The sequence below is a fragment of the Dermacentor silvarum genome, chromosome 8, assembly GCF_013339745.2.
Source record: "Dermacentor silvarum isolate Dsil-2018 chromosome 8, BIME_Dsil_1.4, whole genome shotgun sequence".
Classification (NCBI taxonomy): Eukaryota; Metazoa; Arthropoda; class Arachnida; order Ixodida; family Ixodidae; genus Dermacentor; species Dermacentor silvarum.
In genome coordinates this window covers 66125194-66144317 of record NC_051161.1, presented here as the reverse complement: position 1 = coordinate 66144317, position 19124 = coordinate 66125194, and the positions used below count along the sequence as shown (strand labels likewise).

At 46.8% G+C, this 19124-nt stretch overlaps 1 protein-coding gene across 4 annotated transcripts in view; it reads right to left on the bottom strand.

The window, feature by feature from the left end:
* The window catches only part of LOC119461367 (uncharacterized), a 36868-nt gene that overhangs the window by 8904 nt on the left and 8840 nt on the right, over positions 1–19124 (bottom strand). For all 4 annotated transcript variants that reach the window (XM_049672535.1, XM_049672536.1, XM_049672537.1 and 1 more), the window contains exons 5-7: positions 13291–13359; positions 13095–13199; positions 8361–8796 (exon numbers count right to left, since the gene is read on the bottom strand). In XM_049672535.1, the coding sequence (XP_049528492.1) occupies positions 8361–8796; positions 13095–13199; positions 13291–13359 (610 nt within the window). The remainder of the gene's footprint in view (positions 1–8360; positions 8797–13094; positions 13200–13290; positions 13360–19124) is intronic.

The following is a 19124-nucleotide window of genomic DNA, read 5'->3' as shown; positions in this document are numbered from 1 at the left end:
AAGTTCCAGAATTGAAAATCCAAAGCACGCCTCTGGAAATGTCAGTGCACCTTTCGCGTCAAAAGTTTATGAGAACTGTAAGTGAGTGAGTGAGTGAGTGAAATAACTTTTATTACAGGTCCGGCGAGGACGCGAACTCGTCGCGCACCCGGCTAGTCCCACGTCGGGACCGGCAGGTCTATCCCACCAGCCCGGTCGCGGGCACACCGGACAGCCAGGATTTGCTTGTCTAGAGCGGGGCTACGCAGAAGCGAGTCCCACTCATCCTTGCTGAACTTGGGGTATCTCGACTCGCACTCCCAGAGCATGTGTGCTAGAGTGGAGGTCTGCCCACAGGATGGGCAGGCGTCGTCGCAGTATACGTCAGGGTAAACTTCGTGCAGAACGGCCAGACACGGATATGTGCCGGTCTGTAAAAGTCTAAGCGAAACAGCTTGCGCCCTATTCAATTTGGGGTGAGGGGGTGGAAAGACCCTTCTGGACATGTAGAAAAATTTTGTCACCTCGTTGTGAGTAGCGGGAGCATCCCTGTGGCCGTAGGGGGGAGGGGTGTCGGCTCTCCTTACAGAGGAAGCGCGGTCGGTGAGGTCGCGCGCAGCCTCGTGAGCAGACTCATTGAGGTTCGGGGGAGCACCCTCGACCGACCCTACGTGAGCGGGAAACCAGTGAATCGAATGATGCGTGAGAGCATCCGGATTGGAGACGCTAAGAAGACGAGCAGCCTGCTCGGCGATGCGACCCTTCTGAAAAGCCCTAACTGCCGTTTTGGAATCGCTGTAGATCTCAGACCCACGACCGTCTAGCAGGGCGAGGGCGATGGCGGCTTGCTCGGCGACTTCGGGGTCTGAAGTGCGAATTGAAGCGCTATTGGTAAGCTTGCCGCTGGAGTCGACCACGACGACGGCAAAGGTCTTTCCATCGCTGTACTCCGCGGCGTCGACGAAGCGTGCTCTGATGCCTTGTTGATAGATCTGTTTCAGAATTGCTACTGCTCTCGCCTTGCGTCTGCCCTCGTTGTGGACGGGATGGACATTTCGAGGCACGGGGGCCACTTCGAACTTGCCTCGAATGCACCTAGGGATCGGGGTACTGACCCTCGAAGATACCACAGGAGGGTAACCCAGCTCCTCGAGGATGCGTTTACCTGCCGCTGTGGTGGTCAGGCGAGCGAGTTGCGCGCGTTCTTGGGCTTCGGCAATCTCCTCAGCGGTGTTGTGTACCCCCAGCTTGAGTAGATCTTCGGTATGGGTCCTAATGGGTAGCCCGAGAGCCCTTTTGACTACTTTTCGGATGAGAGCATTGAGCTTGTCTCGCTCCGCTCTGAGCCAGTTGTGCATAGAAATCGTGTACGTGAAGTGGCATAATACGAAGGCGTTAGAACTGTATACCCATAAAGTTTCAGAATTGAAATCCATGCGCTCCGTAGATTCCGCAGCCGCTGCGAGATGCAGCAACGCGCCCGCTCGCAATCAAAAAGCCCTTGAAAGTTTGTGCTCGGACGGGGCTCCCTGCGTTATGTGACTCCAGGTGCAAGGGCGCTGCCATGAAATCCAGCCCAAGTTCGCAATGTTCGTGCCAAAATGTCTTTTCGATCGTGAAAAGGACATTGTAGACAAAATCCAGAATGATTCCCGGCGCCAGTGGTTGTTTTGGTCGGCGGAGCATGCCAGCACGAAAGAATTTCGGGGGGGGGGGGGGGGAAATACCAAATAAGAGAGAATACACAATACAGTGTAGACCGCTGATAACGTAAGTCGCCGGAGTCGCGAATATCTGCACTATAAGCGGTACCGCACTATAACCAAAACACCGATTTTCAAGCCCTGCACATATGCAAAACATGTAGACCAAACATGCAGACACGCTTTGTACTATCGCGCGCACATCGCGATTACGTTTTCGCCAGTGAGTTGGCGAAAACGCAATCGCGATGTAGCCGTTGCTTTTCAAGCTCGACAGCTTTGTACCGAGTCAAAACAAAACAACTGTTTGCCGCAACCGCTGCGGAAAAAACCGTGACCGCTAACGACGCAATTATGAACGGCGACTTTGCGGTGCTGAAGGCACGCGCCCGATGCACGCAACGATTCTGAACGCATTAACTACCATTAGCTGCAACATCTGCAGTCGAAACCACGGTCGCTATCTATGCGATCATCGATGGCGACTACGTAGTTTTTTAGGCACGCGGCCGACGCGCGTACCGAGTAAAAACGAAACTACTGGTCGCCGCAACCGCTGCGGAGAAAACCGCGGCCGCTATCGACGGGATCGTGCATGATGACTACGCAGTTACGAAAGCCCGCGGCCAACGCAATGTTATACGCGGCGGTAAACGCAAGAATACAGGCTTTAAAGACACCAATAGGTTCGAAGCGTTCCGTGTTGCTGTCATTCACGTACGATTTCCACTGATGGCTGTGGCGATGCAGACTCCGCTGCTTCATTTCGGTTGGACGCTAGCGCCGTTCTTGCTCTTTTGCGTCGCACATTTGTGGCGCTTCTCACTCACCGAGCTCCAAAAGTAGTCCGAATTAACCGATGTGCGGCCAAATAAGTCCGAATTAACGAGAGTTTGATTGCATTGAATAATGCATACGTCGGCCGGGAGCATGCACCTTGTTGAGAAGCGTGCTCGCTGCCGCCCTTGTCGGCGAGATTTTCCTGCGGAAGCCGCATTATAACCGGTATTTCGTCTCACGCGGCTGCACTGTAAGCGGTATGCGTATACATGGAGTTCTATGGGAGGGTAAACGGGAGTCGGAAAAGGCCGCGTTGTAGCCAGTTCTGCACTATAAACGGTTACGCTATAAGTGGTCTATACTGTAATATTCTCAGTAACGAAGCACAGTGTTCATAAGGCATTTCACCTGTTTACGTTTTGACAGGTTCTGCCATACTTTCTTTTTCTTTTTTGCAGGTGCTGCTAGTTGCTGTTTATAGCCCTCACTGGCATACATTTCCTAGTTTTGCAGCCCTGTCTGAATAAATGATTGATTCTGAATACATCCATCAGGTAGATAGGGTGACATAAGAGAGAGTGAATTGAGTGAAGAACTTGTTCTTGCTGCAGTTGGTACTTACTGAACGACATGTTTACCGCTACAAGAACAAACACAGAAAGGACTGGAAATGATCACCCGTGTTGTCGCCCGTGTTAATACCAGTGTCGTCATTTTTGGTAGTGTCTGTGTTTGATTTTCGTAGCGGTAACCATGCCATTTCAAGATGAGTGAACTGGGTTTTTCATCTTTCTAGAAGTAACCCATTTTAGTAATAGCACTACAGTTATCATAAATGTTTGAATTTAGGCTGGCCTTGATACTAGGCCAACTGTCAAAAATTTGGAAAGTCAAAATTTTAAAAATACACCTTCTTTGAATGTAAGCGCAAAGAAAAGAGGCATTGTTGCAACATTGTTGAGATTTCACACTTTTGGAATTTGCACATTATCATATTGGCCAAAATTTTATCCAATGCAGCCGCAACCCAGTTCACTACCTAAGCAACAGTAGACATGTCAAAGGCATGCCAATGTAGACAGGCATCTGAACTTGTTCCAAGCAACATCTAGAATGTTTGAAACGCCCTTCACCTTTGCCTGTATGATCTCCGTCATTACAGACATTCCTGCTTGCCTTTGAGTCCCGATAAGGTCAGCAAATATCCTTTTCCATCTTGTGTTACAGACCTTTTCCTAACATCAGCAGTGCATGGCGGTTGCTGCCAAACCACATCTTCGGATCTAAGCTGGCTTCCAACTTTCATACATTATTTTTTAAAGTATTTGCTTAAATTTGAGTAAATGAGGCACTTATGTTCCAATGCTCTCGATAGAAAATTATGTTCCAAATATTGTCCTTGTACTTGGGAGTGTGGTCTAAGCATACTCGTAATTTTTGTTTTTGTTAAGCGAGAACTCTACAGCTCAAATGTTGGGCATGTGAAGGTTTTACCAGCTCCTGAGGTCTTCATTATGGTCAGAGGTGGGGTGTTCCCAATTAGATGTCACGGCGCCAACACTGATGTCATGAAAGACAGCAGGCTTTCAGTTAGCAAGCTCAGTGTTACTTTCAGAAAGCAAACAAGTGTGGGTCTTTGTCCAAGTTAGTGCACTCCACACTACAAATAAAGCAGCAATGTTTGATAACCATGCACTATACACGCCACACTTGTTCACTTGAAGTACTGAAACTAGCAGGGTGCTGTTTAGTGCAATAAAAGTTAAGGTTAACAAAAGACATCTACTTGGCAGGCTTGTGCAAGTGTGATACGTTGAAACCATAGAAAATTCCATTAATTCGACTTCGGTTAATTCGATTTTTCGGTTATTTCGATCCTGAAAAAAGGTCCCGGACAGCACTCATGCATTTTATGGGCCCAAACATTTATTATTTCGACCCTAAAATTGGCCTTCGCCGGATAATTCGAACTTGACCAGTCGGCATGCATACAGCTGACCTCTACGATGACCCCAGTAGTGACCCCTTTAATGGCAATGTCTGTTTCAGCGGATTTGAATTCGTTCAACAAATGCCATCTTCCGTCGAAAAGCGCTTCGTTTCAGCCTGCCCTAGGGAGATTTTCAAGCAATAACGAAATCTCGCCAACGTCTGATTACGATATTTGGCCAATTCTAACGAACACTTGTACATTTCTCAAGAAAATTCGTCCGAATATTGTCTCCGCGGCAGTGCAATCAGACACGAAACCAAAACTGCCTTCACAACATTCGTGTGCTTTGCTGCATAACACAAGCTTTACAGCACGACACAATTGTATTGTGGCGAAGCTAACAAAAAAATGTGGTCGATCCCTCTTATATAGGAATCGGTATAGAACACGAAAGTGAAACGTGTCTTCACAGAAGTAGTGTAATGTTTATTGCACATTGATATATAATGTCTATTGGTGTTTTGTGGCTAAAGCGCCCTTAGGCGTTGATGCACCCACGCTGACGCCTGGTTACAGTGTACTAGAAGGGGGCAGTGGGCTTACTCAGCCGCTCCTCTGACGCAGTCAGCGTCGCATCCAACAGGTGGCGCCACTGGCAACTTCAATGGAAGCTTTGCTTGCAGAAGCTTTTATTTTCCTTGCGTTCCTGACGGTTTCAGTTCGAAGCAGTTCACACTCTTATTTGTTTTTAATTTTGACATACTTGAGAGTCTACATATCTTTAGCAAGCACTATATTTGTTTAGGCCACATGATGTTTCCCATAATAGTACCTTGTGGAAAAGGAAGACGGCAACTCTTGGGCAATTTGCTGCCTATCCTAACTCTTAAACCTTTTTTGCAAAGAGGTCGTCGCTGACGGATTTTGCTTATGTGGAAGGGGCCTTCGAATTTTCCGAATTATCGGGCAATCGTAAAAAAATTGAAAGAAAATCTCGAATGAAAGGGACGGTGACCAAATATACGGTTTCATGCCGTGTCGACCTAATGTACAATTTTTTCAGACAGAAAACAGTGCGCACATACTACCCAGCTGGGCTAAAAAAAAAAAAAAAAAAAAAAAAAAAAAAAAAAAAAAAAAAACCATCAGGCATGCTAACCAGGTTTGTGCCTTTGCTTAGCCAAAATGAATTTGTATATATGGCTTTAATATTTCATTGTTTCACTTTAGTTGTTCCATGCTTCACAGTAGCCTTCTGCGTTTATTATTACCCATCATTACGCTGGCACACATTTGTTAAATCAGATCAGGTTGATTTTTTCCATAAAGAAATGGAGGGAGGCCTGATTAAAAAGTGAAAACTAGTTCACTTGACAATTAGGCTCAGGCCTATGCTTATTTTATGTACAGCTATATAAGGATAAGCAAAATGAAGATAACAGGGCTGTTGCTGACACAAAGCTTTTATTTGCAAGTACAGCAAGCCATTGTTTCATGCACTTCAACTCATAAGCAACGGTTCAACTTCAGCAGCTTGGCCCTCTGCCGCTTTCCTGCCTTGTCACAGTTAATTCCTTTCACATAAAAATGCAGACGTGTGAAAATGTAAAAACTAATTATTTTAGCTGTGAGGCTAAGAGCGTGCACATTGCAGCTAACTTCGAGGGGAAGCTTACTCTTAACTGCCAGCATGTCCATATAACGCTGTCAGAGTGTGGCTCACTCTGACAGAAGCATTCTGTGAAAAGATCCTCTAGCTTTTTCACGAAGCCGTACAGCTGACTGGAGGGATAAAGGAGGCCTCCTCGGTCACAGAAGTTTGTTAGCCGGGCATGAAAACTTTCGCCTGGTGGCGTCATAGTAAGCAGCTTTATGCATTCTTGGCATTTTGTGCTGGAATTGACAATACATTCCCGCGCAACATAGCCTGCAATGTGTTAAGTGAGTCTCGAGTCGCTTCTGGCCACGTGCTGGTTATGGTCGTTTGAAACCCGCAGGCCCGTGCAATGCTGGGGTACCTAAAGTCCCTTAGGGGTACCACGTTTTGTGTGGCCTCTGTGGCAGTAGCGCTAGCAGCAGTTTGACTGCACTCATTTCGGTCACATATGATGCTTCGAGATCAGTGTACAAGGAGGCCAGTGTACCTTCCTCGCAGTTTCCTTCGCTAACTGACCTAACTAGACCATAAAAAGAAAGACAATTCACAGTGATCAGGAACTGCGGTGGACATGAGCACAAAACGTGGCTCGAAATGGAGCTCGCATATAGCGCTCGTGACGTCCAGGGGCTTGTCAGCTCTGTGGAGGTTTCTTTCCCACTCTTTCCGCCTATTTTTATCCTTCGGGACGCCAAACAAGGACAACTTCGGCCAATCCTTCACATAAACATAGCCGGTTTGGCACCCAGGCGCGTAACAGTGATTTTGTCGATGCCGCGGCATGGCTCAGTTACTGCAAGGCATACTGACACGTATACATGTGACTACGTGACAATACTAATCTCTTGCAGGCTATGTGTGAAAAAAACACTGAATAAAAAAAAAAACCCTACGCGACGACGTCCACAAAAAAAAACACACACAAAAAAAAAAACAAAAAAAAAAAACAACGCAGCTCTGCAACTCCAACAAATATGATCGGGCACTGGGCGGGCACTGGGCAGCTGCGCCGTCGCACCCACACTCCATTGAAACTGACGCCAGCGCCGCCGCTTGGGCTATCGGAGAAGCTCATATCTGCGACATTCGTGGAGCCACCGCATCGCATAGCCTCCGCCGGAGAGTAAGCCCACTGCCCCCTTCTAGTACACTGTAGCCTGGTGGCACGTCTCCTCCATCACGACTACCAACGTTGATGACCATGAGCAACCGTCGTGCATATGGAAGCTGCACTACGCTGCACACGCTAGCACAACGCGAAAGACGAAGCACGTAACTGACACACTAATACAACGCGCAAGACAAAGCACGTAACTGAATCGTCACCGAGTCAAATCAGCGCGTACAGCGCGTCGTAATTGCAGCCTCCGCGATCAACTTCAGAAACATTTTCAGAGCTAATTGCGGAGGCCACGCTCCGCTGTGCTGAGTACGGTGAACGCCACCTGGCGTTGGTAGTGCTTCTTGATGCCAGCGTCCCTTCGAATGCTGGCATCGAGGCGTCGTAGTGCTGAGACCACCGAAGCGTTCACTGTCGGTGCGCGTTAGTGTCATAATGCAGTACTTCTCTTTTCTGCTCGTAGGCGGCGGCACCGCCCCGAGCAAGAGCGCGGGTACACGGAGGAGTGTTAGATATATAAAGCGCGTCTGTGTAGCTCTCTGCAAATGCGTTTGTGGCGCAATGGGTTAAACGCTCGGCGATCTATCGTCGCGGACCGAGAGGTCGTGGGTTCGATTTCCAGATTTTGCATGTTTGTGGAACTTTTTCTTCTGGTTTCTTTCTTTGTATTATGTTCGTGTACATTGTAAGCTGACGTATTTCCGTGACGGAAATACGTCAGTGAAGTCTTGGTGGACCCCGGCATAAAACACTTTCGTGTTAAAAAATAAGTGCAGCGATGCTGACTTTTGGAAACCGGCCACAGTGGTGGAACACGTATTAGACCTTTGCCAATTTTCCTTGCTAACACATTGGGTGCGCGTTTGATTTCTACTTTGTTTAGGCGCTTTATTGCTCTACACCGGACACAAAGAAAGTGGGAATGCAGTTGATTTGAGGGCGTGTTAGAATCGGGCAAATACTATAATGCCAAACGAATCAGTGATGTGTCTTGGCATTTCTTCTGCATCTTGTTTAACCTGACCCGCAGTATAAGTCGATCAATTCGTCAAATTAAGGAAAGTTGACCCTATAAGGGTTATCAAGGAGTTCTGCTGCTCACTTCCACGTTACGCAATGCCTTGTGGCCGTTAAGGCCAAATAAATGAAATAAAAATGCTGACATGCCTTATGCCAGCTCTGCCATACCTGTTGATGGATGGAAGACGAAGTTTGGCGCGCAGGACGTCCAGAAATTCTTTGCTGACATACTTGGCGGCTTCTGACGCAATTTTTTCACGGGTCATGACAGGCCTTGCTGGCCTATGATACCTTGAGGTGGCACGTACGAGATGAGACCTCCCTACCCAATAATGGCACCTCCTCCTTTTTCTATCATTTTGCAGTAGTTCCTTGGACACTTCACTTGCAGGGTCGTTCGTAATGTTTGACGGCTGCTGGGGTTGGCGAAGAAGTAGGGGAGTGGTCACTTGCCCATTACTGGGCTGCCTGGTCAAATTTAAGTACCACTGGTCATTTCGATGCAAAGGGGGGCGACCACGCTTTCTGGGTGTTGGTGTGGTCCCATGCTGCTGCGTGGGGCCTGGATGCTGCTGCGTGGTCCCACCACTTTTGACTGGTTTGCCTGAAAAATAAGATTGTGTCAGAGTGCACTAGAAATGCAAGAACGAGTGCTACAACATGTATGCATCCCAAGTCACATGCGAGTCTGTATAACTAAACAATCTGCAGTAATGAAGCAGATACGTGAGCATAAACATACTTATTATTATTGTGCTTATCAGTCACTCTGCACAGGTGACATGCTAAAGTGAGAATCTGATCAGATCAAGTGTAGCTTAAGAGGAAACTTTAGCTCAGCAGCTCCTATCTACATACATGGGAACGGAGAAAACGTAGTTCTCCACAACCACTGCACCAAATTTAAGCATTTAAAAGAAAAGGTTTAAATCTAGAGACAGTATGAAGCAGTTTCCTTTTTTAGGCCATCAGTCTTTGCCTCCAAGGTTCGATCTTTGACCTGAAGATTCAATCTTTGTCTCACAGTCTATCTCTGCCTTTGCACTGTCAAAACCTTCAGCCACTTCTACCGATGATGCTGCCGGCAGAAGTGGCAGAAGATTCTGACAGTGCATGAGAGTACGAGGCCTTTGACGGCTTAGAGTGAAGTTCAGTAAATATTGGTTTACTGCACATAAGAGGACTGTATATCAAAGATTTCTTTTGGATAGGACTTGCAGCTCATAAAAATTTAGTTTACGGAATTTTAGTGCACAGAAATGTGTAAGTTTGGCACCTCGCAATGAGTGGACATGCTTTTATCGTTTCATTATGCCGACTGTGATATGTGGATAGTGGCGTATGGCGGTGACTACAAGAAGAAAAGTGCTGATGGTGATTGCAAAGGAAGATGACGTGCCACAAACAAGAAAGCGGCGTGAGAGCATGAGAGCGAGCGGCAGCCTCGAACATCAGCTCGCAGAATGGTGGTTCAAGGCTCGGGTACCGGCGACCAGGTATCCTGCTACCGTGCGGACCTGGTCAGAGATCCCGCTCGTGGCTGGGCTCTCCTGCGCACCAGCGGCCTGCAGTTATAGCGGCCTGGTGCAGTGTTTCCTACTGGCCACCGGGGTGCCTGAGCTACCTGTCCGCCGACCGAGCCCGCCGTTTAGCCCCCCCGAGGCATTGCAGGTCAGGCGTTACTGGCCAGTTACAGCAGTGGCCTGGTACTTTACCGGCCTGCTGTTTCCCTGCTTCCACGTCGTGACAAGGTGCGGCGTGGTGGTGACGGCGTAGGACGTGGCCGTCACCACCACGCCGCACCTTGTCACGACCGTCGCAACATCACACCAGCTGAGCTGGTGCCCGACAGCAGCTACGTAGCCACAATGACCACCGTCTCGGGCACCACAACGACGATGCACACGGGCGAGTGGTAACGCATGAGTGCTAGGCACATGTTTATATGGAGGACAAACGATTTCCGAACTCTAGTCCGTGTGTACCTGTAAATCATCTGTATTCTGTTAGCGTGTCTGCCTAAGTCTGTGTTTCGTGTAAAAAGTTCCCGTCTGCTGTGTCATTAATAAAGGATCCTGGGCCCAAAGAAAACAGCGAGTTTGTTTTCCATCACACCGACCAAGTTGAAATGGGTGCATCTTATATACCAATGTGACTTATACAAAGGTGTGAATTATAATCTGGAAAATACAGTATGTTGAAGAAGTGTTTCTGGGCTCCTTTAAGGAACTACTGTCACGAAAATATTATGTCCCACATTTCTTGCTTCTCTATGTAACTGTCAGCTCTGTATTTGCATCACCAAGCCTCGATTCTTTGAGAGTTCCATAAATTATCAATTAGAGCATCTCTTACATGACCCACTTAAAATGCACTCAAAGTACAGCGCGGCTTCAGACTTAAGCAGGAGACTATTCATGTCACTGAAACCTGATGTGGCAGTCTTGTGGTACCTGACTACACTGGCATGTAGACATACACTATGACCCTGCTGCAGAAGCTGCAGTCAACAGCTATAAAAAAAAAAAGAGGAAAAAATAGAAATGAGACAAAAATTTTATATCAGCTCACATTTAATGACAACTTTGGCTTTTTGGTGTCTTAGTAAACTTTTGCTGGCCAGTTTGCATTGTGTTAATAACTGCTACACAGATTGCCAAAGAAGTCAACTGTAGACACAGCTAAATCACTAGATGTTTGACAAGGTTGCACCAAGCTGTAACCTAACCAGATATAAACCTGACCAGATTCAATACTGGTTGGCTGTTTTTTCTTTATTTTTTTCCTTAAAAAATTTTTTTTTCGTATGTTCTTCCTTTTCTTTTTTGCTAATGTCAGCTTTGCTCACATCTGTTTACCCTGGCACTGCTGGCATTGCTGCAATCGTTGCTCCCCACTGTTGTTAACATTATCCCCTAATGCTGTCATTCTCTGCTGTTGTTATCGTTACTGCAATCGTTGTTAATCAGAATTGTTGGTAATCATTGTTTTAATAGGCTTCCAGTTATGTTTTTAGTTGAGTTCTAGTGCTCTAGATCTATAGTGGAGACATGGATTTTTGAGATATTACGTAGTTGTATAGTTGGAAGGAACTTTTGCTGTCATACAATTTGGCCCTGGCTATATATATATAAATAATGGATGAGACCATGTGAATAATGGCGGTTTGCAATAAAATAATTTTGCGTGATATTGTTCACTAAGTCAAATGTGTTAATTTTATAGATAATTAAATGCTACACAAACAGGCAGTTAATTGCCCTGGTAAAATACGTACAGGCCTGAGCGTATCATTTTTCTCCGGAATTCAGACCCACCACCTGGCCAGAGCAAGAACAGTGCAGCCAAGCTGTCTCGAAATATGTACAGAGACTTCGGCTAAGTTCAGTGCCTAGCCCCCCTTTTATACCAAGGAGGATATGCGCATCATTTGTGGTTACATCTAAATGCACACCAAAGAGTTTATTAGTGAGCAGTCTAGACACATTAATGCTGCTTTTCAAGGCAAAACAACGTGATACTGCTTTATATTGCCTTTTCACATTCTAACCGCTGACTCACCACCGGAGGAAGCAATTCACCAGGCACTCAATACGGTGAGGGGGCGTGTCATAACAATCTATACATTACCACGGGTCTCCTCACCGTATAGTTGCTGAAGTGAGGGAGCCCCTCATCATTTCATTGCATGTTATGTGCACAGAGTTGTGCTAGTTAGTGGTTGACTTGTCTCCCTGGGGCGCACAGTAACAATGTGTCATTATTCATTGGTCTGCGGCAATGGCATCTACCAAATCGAACCACCTCTTTATCCCTAGGCAAAGCAACGGGCTCCCCTTTGCAGGAACCCTCTGTGTTAGGCATGGTGGTGAAGCATAGGACAAAAGAACACTTTCTGCAGCGCTTAAAAGAGAGAGAAAAAGGAAAAAAAAAAGGAAAGAAAAAGGAAAAAAAAAAAAACTTTGCCAATGACGCGATTCAATCTGGGGACTCCACAATCTGTAATAAGGGGGCCAAACACTTTGGTGAGGGGGTTAAACCCTATATTCCAACAATATAGTGACGGAGTCCAACACACTTGCACAGTGCCATGAAACCAGACACAGGTTCTGCATCAGCTCCTGTTACGCCGTCACTATAGTATTATAGCTATAGTGAAGGGCCTCCTCACTATCATCATCCTCAGCCTGCATCGTCCACTACAGGACGAAGGCCTCTCCCTGCAATCTCCAATTACCCCTGTCTTGGGCTAGCTGATTCCAACTTGCACCTGCAAATTTTCTAACTTCATCATCCCACCTAGTTTTCTGCCATCCTTGAATGCGCTTCCCTTCTCTTGCTGCCCATTCTGTAACTCTAATGGTCCGGTACACCAGTTATTCATCCTACGCATTACGTCGCCTGCCCACCTCCATTTTTTCCTCTTAATGTTAATTAGAATGTCGGCTATCCCCGTTTGCTCTCTGATCCACACCGCTCTCTTCCTGTCTCTTAACGTTAGGCCTAACATATTTCGTTCAACTGCTCTTTGTGGGGTCCTTAACTTGTTCTCGAGCTTTTTTTGTTAAGCTCTAAGTTCCTGCCCCATATGTTAGCACCGGTTAGCAACCACATGTTAGCACCCCTCACTAGTCAGTTTCAATTTACTAAAGCTATGGCTTAATCATTCACATGAAAAACATCTAGGAGCAACAAAAACAAACACAAAAAAGCCAAAATTCGAAGAAAGTTATCGCCATCAGTACTTATCAACATTTAACTAAAAATGGAGTGTTTAGGGGCACAGCCGGGCCACTTCATGCAAGAAAGAGTTAACACTCTTTTTAACGCCCCTCCAACGAGCATCATGATACTTCACAGCTTGATTTTGAACAGTACCAATGGCAAGCACCAAGGTCATACCTTTAAGATCTGTCTTGCAATGCTGTAGTGTACACTGTCCGGGCTGTTTGCAAATGGCTGAGTGTGCAATTGAAGCAGACACTAGTTCCTCCAAATACAGGACAGCTGAAAGAGTAAGGGAGTAGCCTCATTTTCAGTGATGCTGAGTGTGCCTCTGCTGCAACACACAAATGCACACATAGTGTGATGAACTCACTTTTGCAGTATGCATGGTCGTAATGGTCATAGGACGCTGATGTGTTAAGAGAGTGCTCGTCTTCGTGTTCTGCACAAGAACGATATCACATTACCTCAACAACAATTACACACATTAAAGTACACACTTTAAAAGTGTGGTAAGTATCCACCACACACTTTAAAGTGGGCAAGGACCACACTTTGAAGTACATTCCACATATGTAATTGACTACAATAAATAGAAAAAAGGAACAGCAAAGAGAAGAAAGAAATCAGTCTACGCTTCTACCAAAACTTTATTTAAATTTAAGAAACACGGAGAACTCACTCGCAAGTCTACTCAGACTCAATCGGATCGGGTAGTGCCCGAGTGTCCTGAGAAGAGCGTTGTTGTTTTTTCTATTGTGCAACGTCTCCGAAATGAAACCGAGCTGGTGGGCTTTGCCAGAACACGATGCCACCAGAGCAAAACTTTTCACCATCTGTAGCAGGCAAGTGTGGTGCCTTTAGGTTATTGCTATTTAAAAGCATGCGGTAGGTTTTCAATGGGGCTACGCCATGCGCTGCGACACGGATAGGTGAAGATGCTTGCTGCCATAAGGTTGGTGGCGATAGCTGTCAATGCAGCATGAGACGATCCGCGAAGAGATTGACCGATACCGGAATAGGAAACTGAGTGCGCGCCAGCGTTTTCACATGACACGGGCGGGCGAGTACTGCGGCGAACGGCTGCTGTTAGCGATCGTGCACGCCTCACGCCTGTTCTTTTTTACATGGGATCTAGTCGCCTCAAAATGTATCATACGATCCCAGTTTGGCGATGTTCTGGACGTCAGTGCCAAAAGATTGTGTTTTCTGAAAACGTATCAACAGGCAAGAAAGAAGTGTAGCTATATTGGGTAATTTCTTGCGTTCTTGCGTTTTTGGCACCAGGAAATCATATGAAACGGGATCATATCAATGAGGTTCTACTGTATTTGGCTCACATGTTCAAAGCAGCATCTACGACAGATCGGCAGTGTTTTCTTACTATGTTCAAGAAGGGTTTCAGGATCCCTTTAAAGTATTTACAAGGACAAGCAAGAGTGGTAAGGTGGTTTTCACAATTTCATAGACAGCAATAACATGGACACTCGATGCGCGTTTTTGCCATCACTGTCGGCGCCACCATGCTGTCATGGTATTTGACATCACATGTGAGGCCCATGCATGGAGTGTTAGAAGGTCTCGGGAGATGTAAGCTACATGGAGTTTGTTTGGCTACAAAAATGGCCTAGTCAATTTGATGCTCCATTACACTCCAGCGAACCAGCTCAAGTGGGGAAACTACGTACCGCTGCTGGCACAGGTGTTGCACGCACACATAATAGTGTTCCTGCTGGCCATCTGTGTGGTTGCCACATCATGGTGCACTCACTGGCCTGAGTGAAATGGACAGCAAACATCAAGCTAACACTATGTAATCTGTTGTATTCTGCCTTGTTTCGGTTTCGAATGAATCCTGACCACTGGTGCCCTGCCATGCCTAATGTTGTAATCAGCGTTCGCGCTGATCCCTTTCCACTCTCTGAATAAACTGGGTCGTCGTTTGGTCCTCAAAGGAATAAGTCTCATTTCTCTGCGGTGCTCAGTGCCCCGGCCGTTAGGCCTCACCACGTAGGTATCGCGTCCGGCCGCCTCGCCATGCAAAGCCTGATACCACATAATCCTTTCATTGGGCGCTGATAAACGCGGATTCTTTGCATCATGTGCCTCTCATAGAAGCAGTTAAGGAGTGCTTTGTGAAAGATGACTATTTAGGGATAAGTGTGGTATATCAGTGGAAAGTTTTCTAGAGTTATTGTCCTTTTGTCTGTCGTCTTTTATTATTTCCTGGGGAGGGAACATTTCCGTTCAGATATCCGAGAACTGCATTAATTCTCGTGCAGCCTCCATGTTTAGGAATATTTTCCTATGCAAAGAGAATTGGCTAGTGGCAGATGGTGTGAATACCACAGTCTTGAAATAGTTTAGATATGTGGATGATCACTTGGTTATCATTCACAAGACAATGCATGCTTCAGCATGACTGTGGTCAATGCAGTGAAGGCTTTTAAAGAGAGTGCAAAAAACAATGCTTTCACCCTTGAGGTAGTGAATTGCAGGTAAATACAATTTCTGGACCTGCGCCTTACTGTGAAAAGGACCACCTATGCTGGTATGAAAGCCCTAGAAGTAGTAAGTCGGCACATTCCAAGGTAGTGAAGAATGCAATAACGGTGTCTTGCCTGCGGTGAGCGTTATTGGAATCATGTTTTCCCCGCTGTAACAAATGCTTTTGCCTCACAGTCGAAAAGCTTGAGGGAGCGGGCTTTCCCGTTACAGCTTTTTGTCAGCATCTGAAAAGGCTTTGACACGCTTAAAGAAATGCAACATAAATTTGCAGTGCCCAGTAAGCAGCAATTGTTTGTCAAAGGTTGTAATATCTCACTGACTAAAGAAAGCGGCACCCAAATATGGCACACGAAGCTGGGCGCACAAAGCCCGCCTTTTCCATTGATCGGCACAGCCCCCGGTTGCAGACGTAATGATCGTGGAACTCCTGCGCGGGCTTCATACTTTTTTGAGTCTTACAAAATTTGCAGCTTCGTCTCAAGCAACACAGCTTTGCGCTTTATCGGCACCATCTTCTACTAACTTGGCTGTCTGCTGCTTTGGGGCTGCTTCCACAGTGCATTGCCGCAGTCGCTGAGAGAGTGTAGAAAGGGTGAGCGCCGCTTCGTTTTTGCAGTAAAGCTCTATACCTGTTCCCCAGTGCCCCTGTCGTGACCAATGGTAAAAACTCAACCAATCAGCGGAAGGTGCGCACTGCACGCACTGCTGGGTTTCTTGCAGCACCACCAGATGGAGCTCGCCCCCGCTCATGGACAGCACCGGTTGTGCCGAGGAAAGAAAAAAGAAAGAACCAAAAAGCTCGCCTTTGCACATAGTGTTCGCCTCAAGTGTTGCCCGGTAAAGATTACGGTTGCATAAGCTGCAGTTGCCATGAAGCAGCAACTGTAGCATAAGAAGCAGTAAGTGACGGAATTACACTTTCATATGTAAAAGAACTTGCCTAGCAACTGATTTGTGTTGTGACAGTGCTATGGGAAGGCCATGTATAGTGAGGACTCCTGAAGAGCAGCGTGCATACGAGGCGCGGAATTCCTCTTGTCTCTAGTCCACTCTTCGCAAGCGCATGAAGTAGTGGCACAAGCCAAGTTGCAGGCCGGTGAAACATTTTAGACTAATAATTAGGTAAAGTACATGCAAATATTGCCATGTGAATAATTTCAAGCTACGTCACAATGGGTAATCGTTCTAGGTGTCGTTTACAGCTGCACTGTCCAACCACCTTCACAATGCGGATTGTAGACCATTTTTTTTTGCTTTTTTTTCTCCTCTCTCTCTCTTCATGTGTGGAACTTAGTTCCATAGCATAGTGGAGCACGATCGCGGATGACGCGGAGGCGAGGCGGCTGGCACCATCTTGTGGCACGCTGTGCCAACTTGCGATATTCTTTGTGGTTCTTACAATCGGCATGCGCGCAGGACGCGATGCACGGTAATGGCAGCAGATACGAACTCGTGTAGGCAATCTTTTCGCCCCGTCTCGGCATCGTTCGTTTAAGGGAAACTTAGCAATGCAAATGTCGCAATTATTCTGCATAGAAAATGCTGTCCAGAAGGCAAAACTTTGATTGTTATATCCAATATACGGTTAATAAAATATTGTTATAATGTTACTTTTGTCTCATAGCACTAATACGCAAGTTGATACTCTTAAGTCGACTCATCATTATAACCGATATATCGTTATATGTGCTATCTCTATAAGTGGACTGCACTGTAGTGGATGCATATTTTATTGTCAGATCACTAGACACGTGTATCAATCAGCCCTCCATACCTATAGACCCTGATGAGATTTCATATCTCGATTGAAAATGACACTGCTCACACTTTTGATGGTGTTCCATTTTTTTGTAAAATTGATTTTTTTTTTTGTTGTACTGTACGTGTGCGTACGCTCCTGGTTTTTACTGAAGCTCACAGTTTCCTAATCAAACTTTAGTTGTATGTGTAACAATCGTGTGTGCCTCCTTCTACAGTGCTCCGTCTTTTGCGCTACAGTTCAATATGGTCAACCTAAATTAATTCGCCCACTTTCCAGTTTTGTTGGGCCCGTTTACAGAGAGTAGACTCCTGGTTAGCCAGGAGACAATGAAACAAATAATATGTCACTTGTGAATTCCTAAAGTAAGTTTCTGTTGCATCAAAGGCTGTGGCAATGAATGATTCATGCAAGCTTATTGCTTATTAAGGAAGCTGAAGCAGTTTTGAAAACGGAAGTTTCATGGTCTTTTGGGAAGCTGTCAAAGTATTATTGAACTCTTGAAATTATTTTCTCGATAGTGCGTGTCGCTTCTTTTGAGAGGAAGCCAGGATGAAAGAAGAACCACCGGAAGTGGGGTCAACATGGGAGCCACATGAGTCGTAATTCCGCCCAGCTTCCTAGCTTGGGAACAGCTGGTTACACATATTTTTCAGGCTCTCTGCACTGACCTTTCGCGAGAAAGTGTGCTTAATAAGCACACATTTTTCAGTAATCAACCTGCTCCTGGCATTGCAAGTTTGTGATGACTGCGCTTTGGGCAGTGTTTCATTGTGTAATTACCGGTGGTGCTGGCAGTATGGTATTTAATTTAATGACAATAAGTTGAATAGTTCTTTTTCCGCTGTGGTGAAAAAGAGAGAAGTTCAACACTATTAAAACAGTAGTTTGTTAAAGTACTGTGGGTTCTTGGTGTCTCACAGGAGACCAACCACCGCGGGTTCGAGCTTAGCGAGCCACAGGGCCGCGTCAGCCGTCGCCTCCAGCACCGCTCACGCGCGAGCTCAGAGGCCGCAAGGGGCTACCGAGCGACGCACGCAAAAACACAGTAAAGCCCTGAGTTGACGGAAACCATTTACTGAAACCATCGGCACCAGCACTGCACCAACGCCCGCACGGAGGGGAGCCAAAGGGGTCCCGCACCAGGGCGAAAATACAATAACAGGCGCCTATAGCACGTCGCGGCGAGAGCACAGGCTCAAGCTGGGACACGCCGCTAGGAAAAGTCCTGGCGGCTATGCTACTTTCTCTGGCGATAACCAATGGGTCAACTCGCAAGAGCATGGGCAATATCCTTCGGCTTAGGCTTTCGGCAAGTGTGGCTCGGCGAGGTACGACCTCGCGCGAGCACTGACCTCGCGCGAGCACTAATGGCACCGCTCGTCGGCTTAGCGTCGGGAAAGGATCAGCACAAAGTACGCGCTCCCCGCACGGGCAAAGGCACCATGCGCGAGCTCCAGTCCTAGTCACAAAGGTGTCGGCGGACGAGAGGAAAGCATGAACGTACCGTGTGCTGGTCCCGGAGAGAAGTCGAACGCTTTGCCGCTAGCAGCCGACAACCGGCCGCGTAGTTACGTCAGCGCCCCGCCCTCACCGCCAACCGCCGCGTGCGCAGCGCCACCGCGGGAACCGGTTAGGCGGCGCGGGCGGAGAAGGAGGCCAGCAGGGAACGATGGCGAGGGATGGCAGAGCAGTGAAGCCCGCGCAATCATGCCGGCGCAACTCTCAATCCCCACAGTACTCTATCAGCAGCTATTACCACCAAAGCTTATCGCTCATGTGTATGAAATGACCACGACTACAATTTAACTTCGTCACAAATGCAGCACGCGGCAGTGGCCGGGAGAAGCCCACATTCACACTGCCGTTTTGATTTACAGTTGATCATGATAACGCTATGCTAGCACAAGGTTGTCGTTTACCATTACCACAATGGCCGC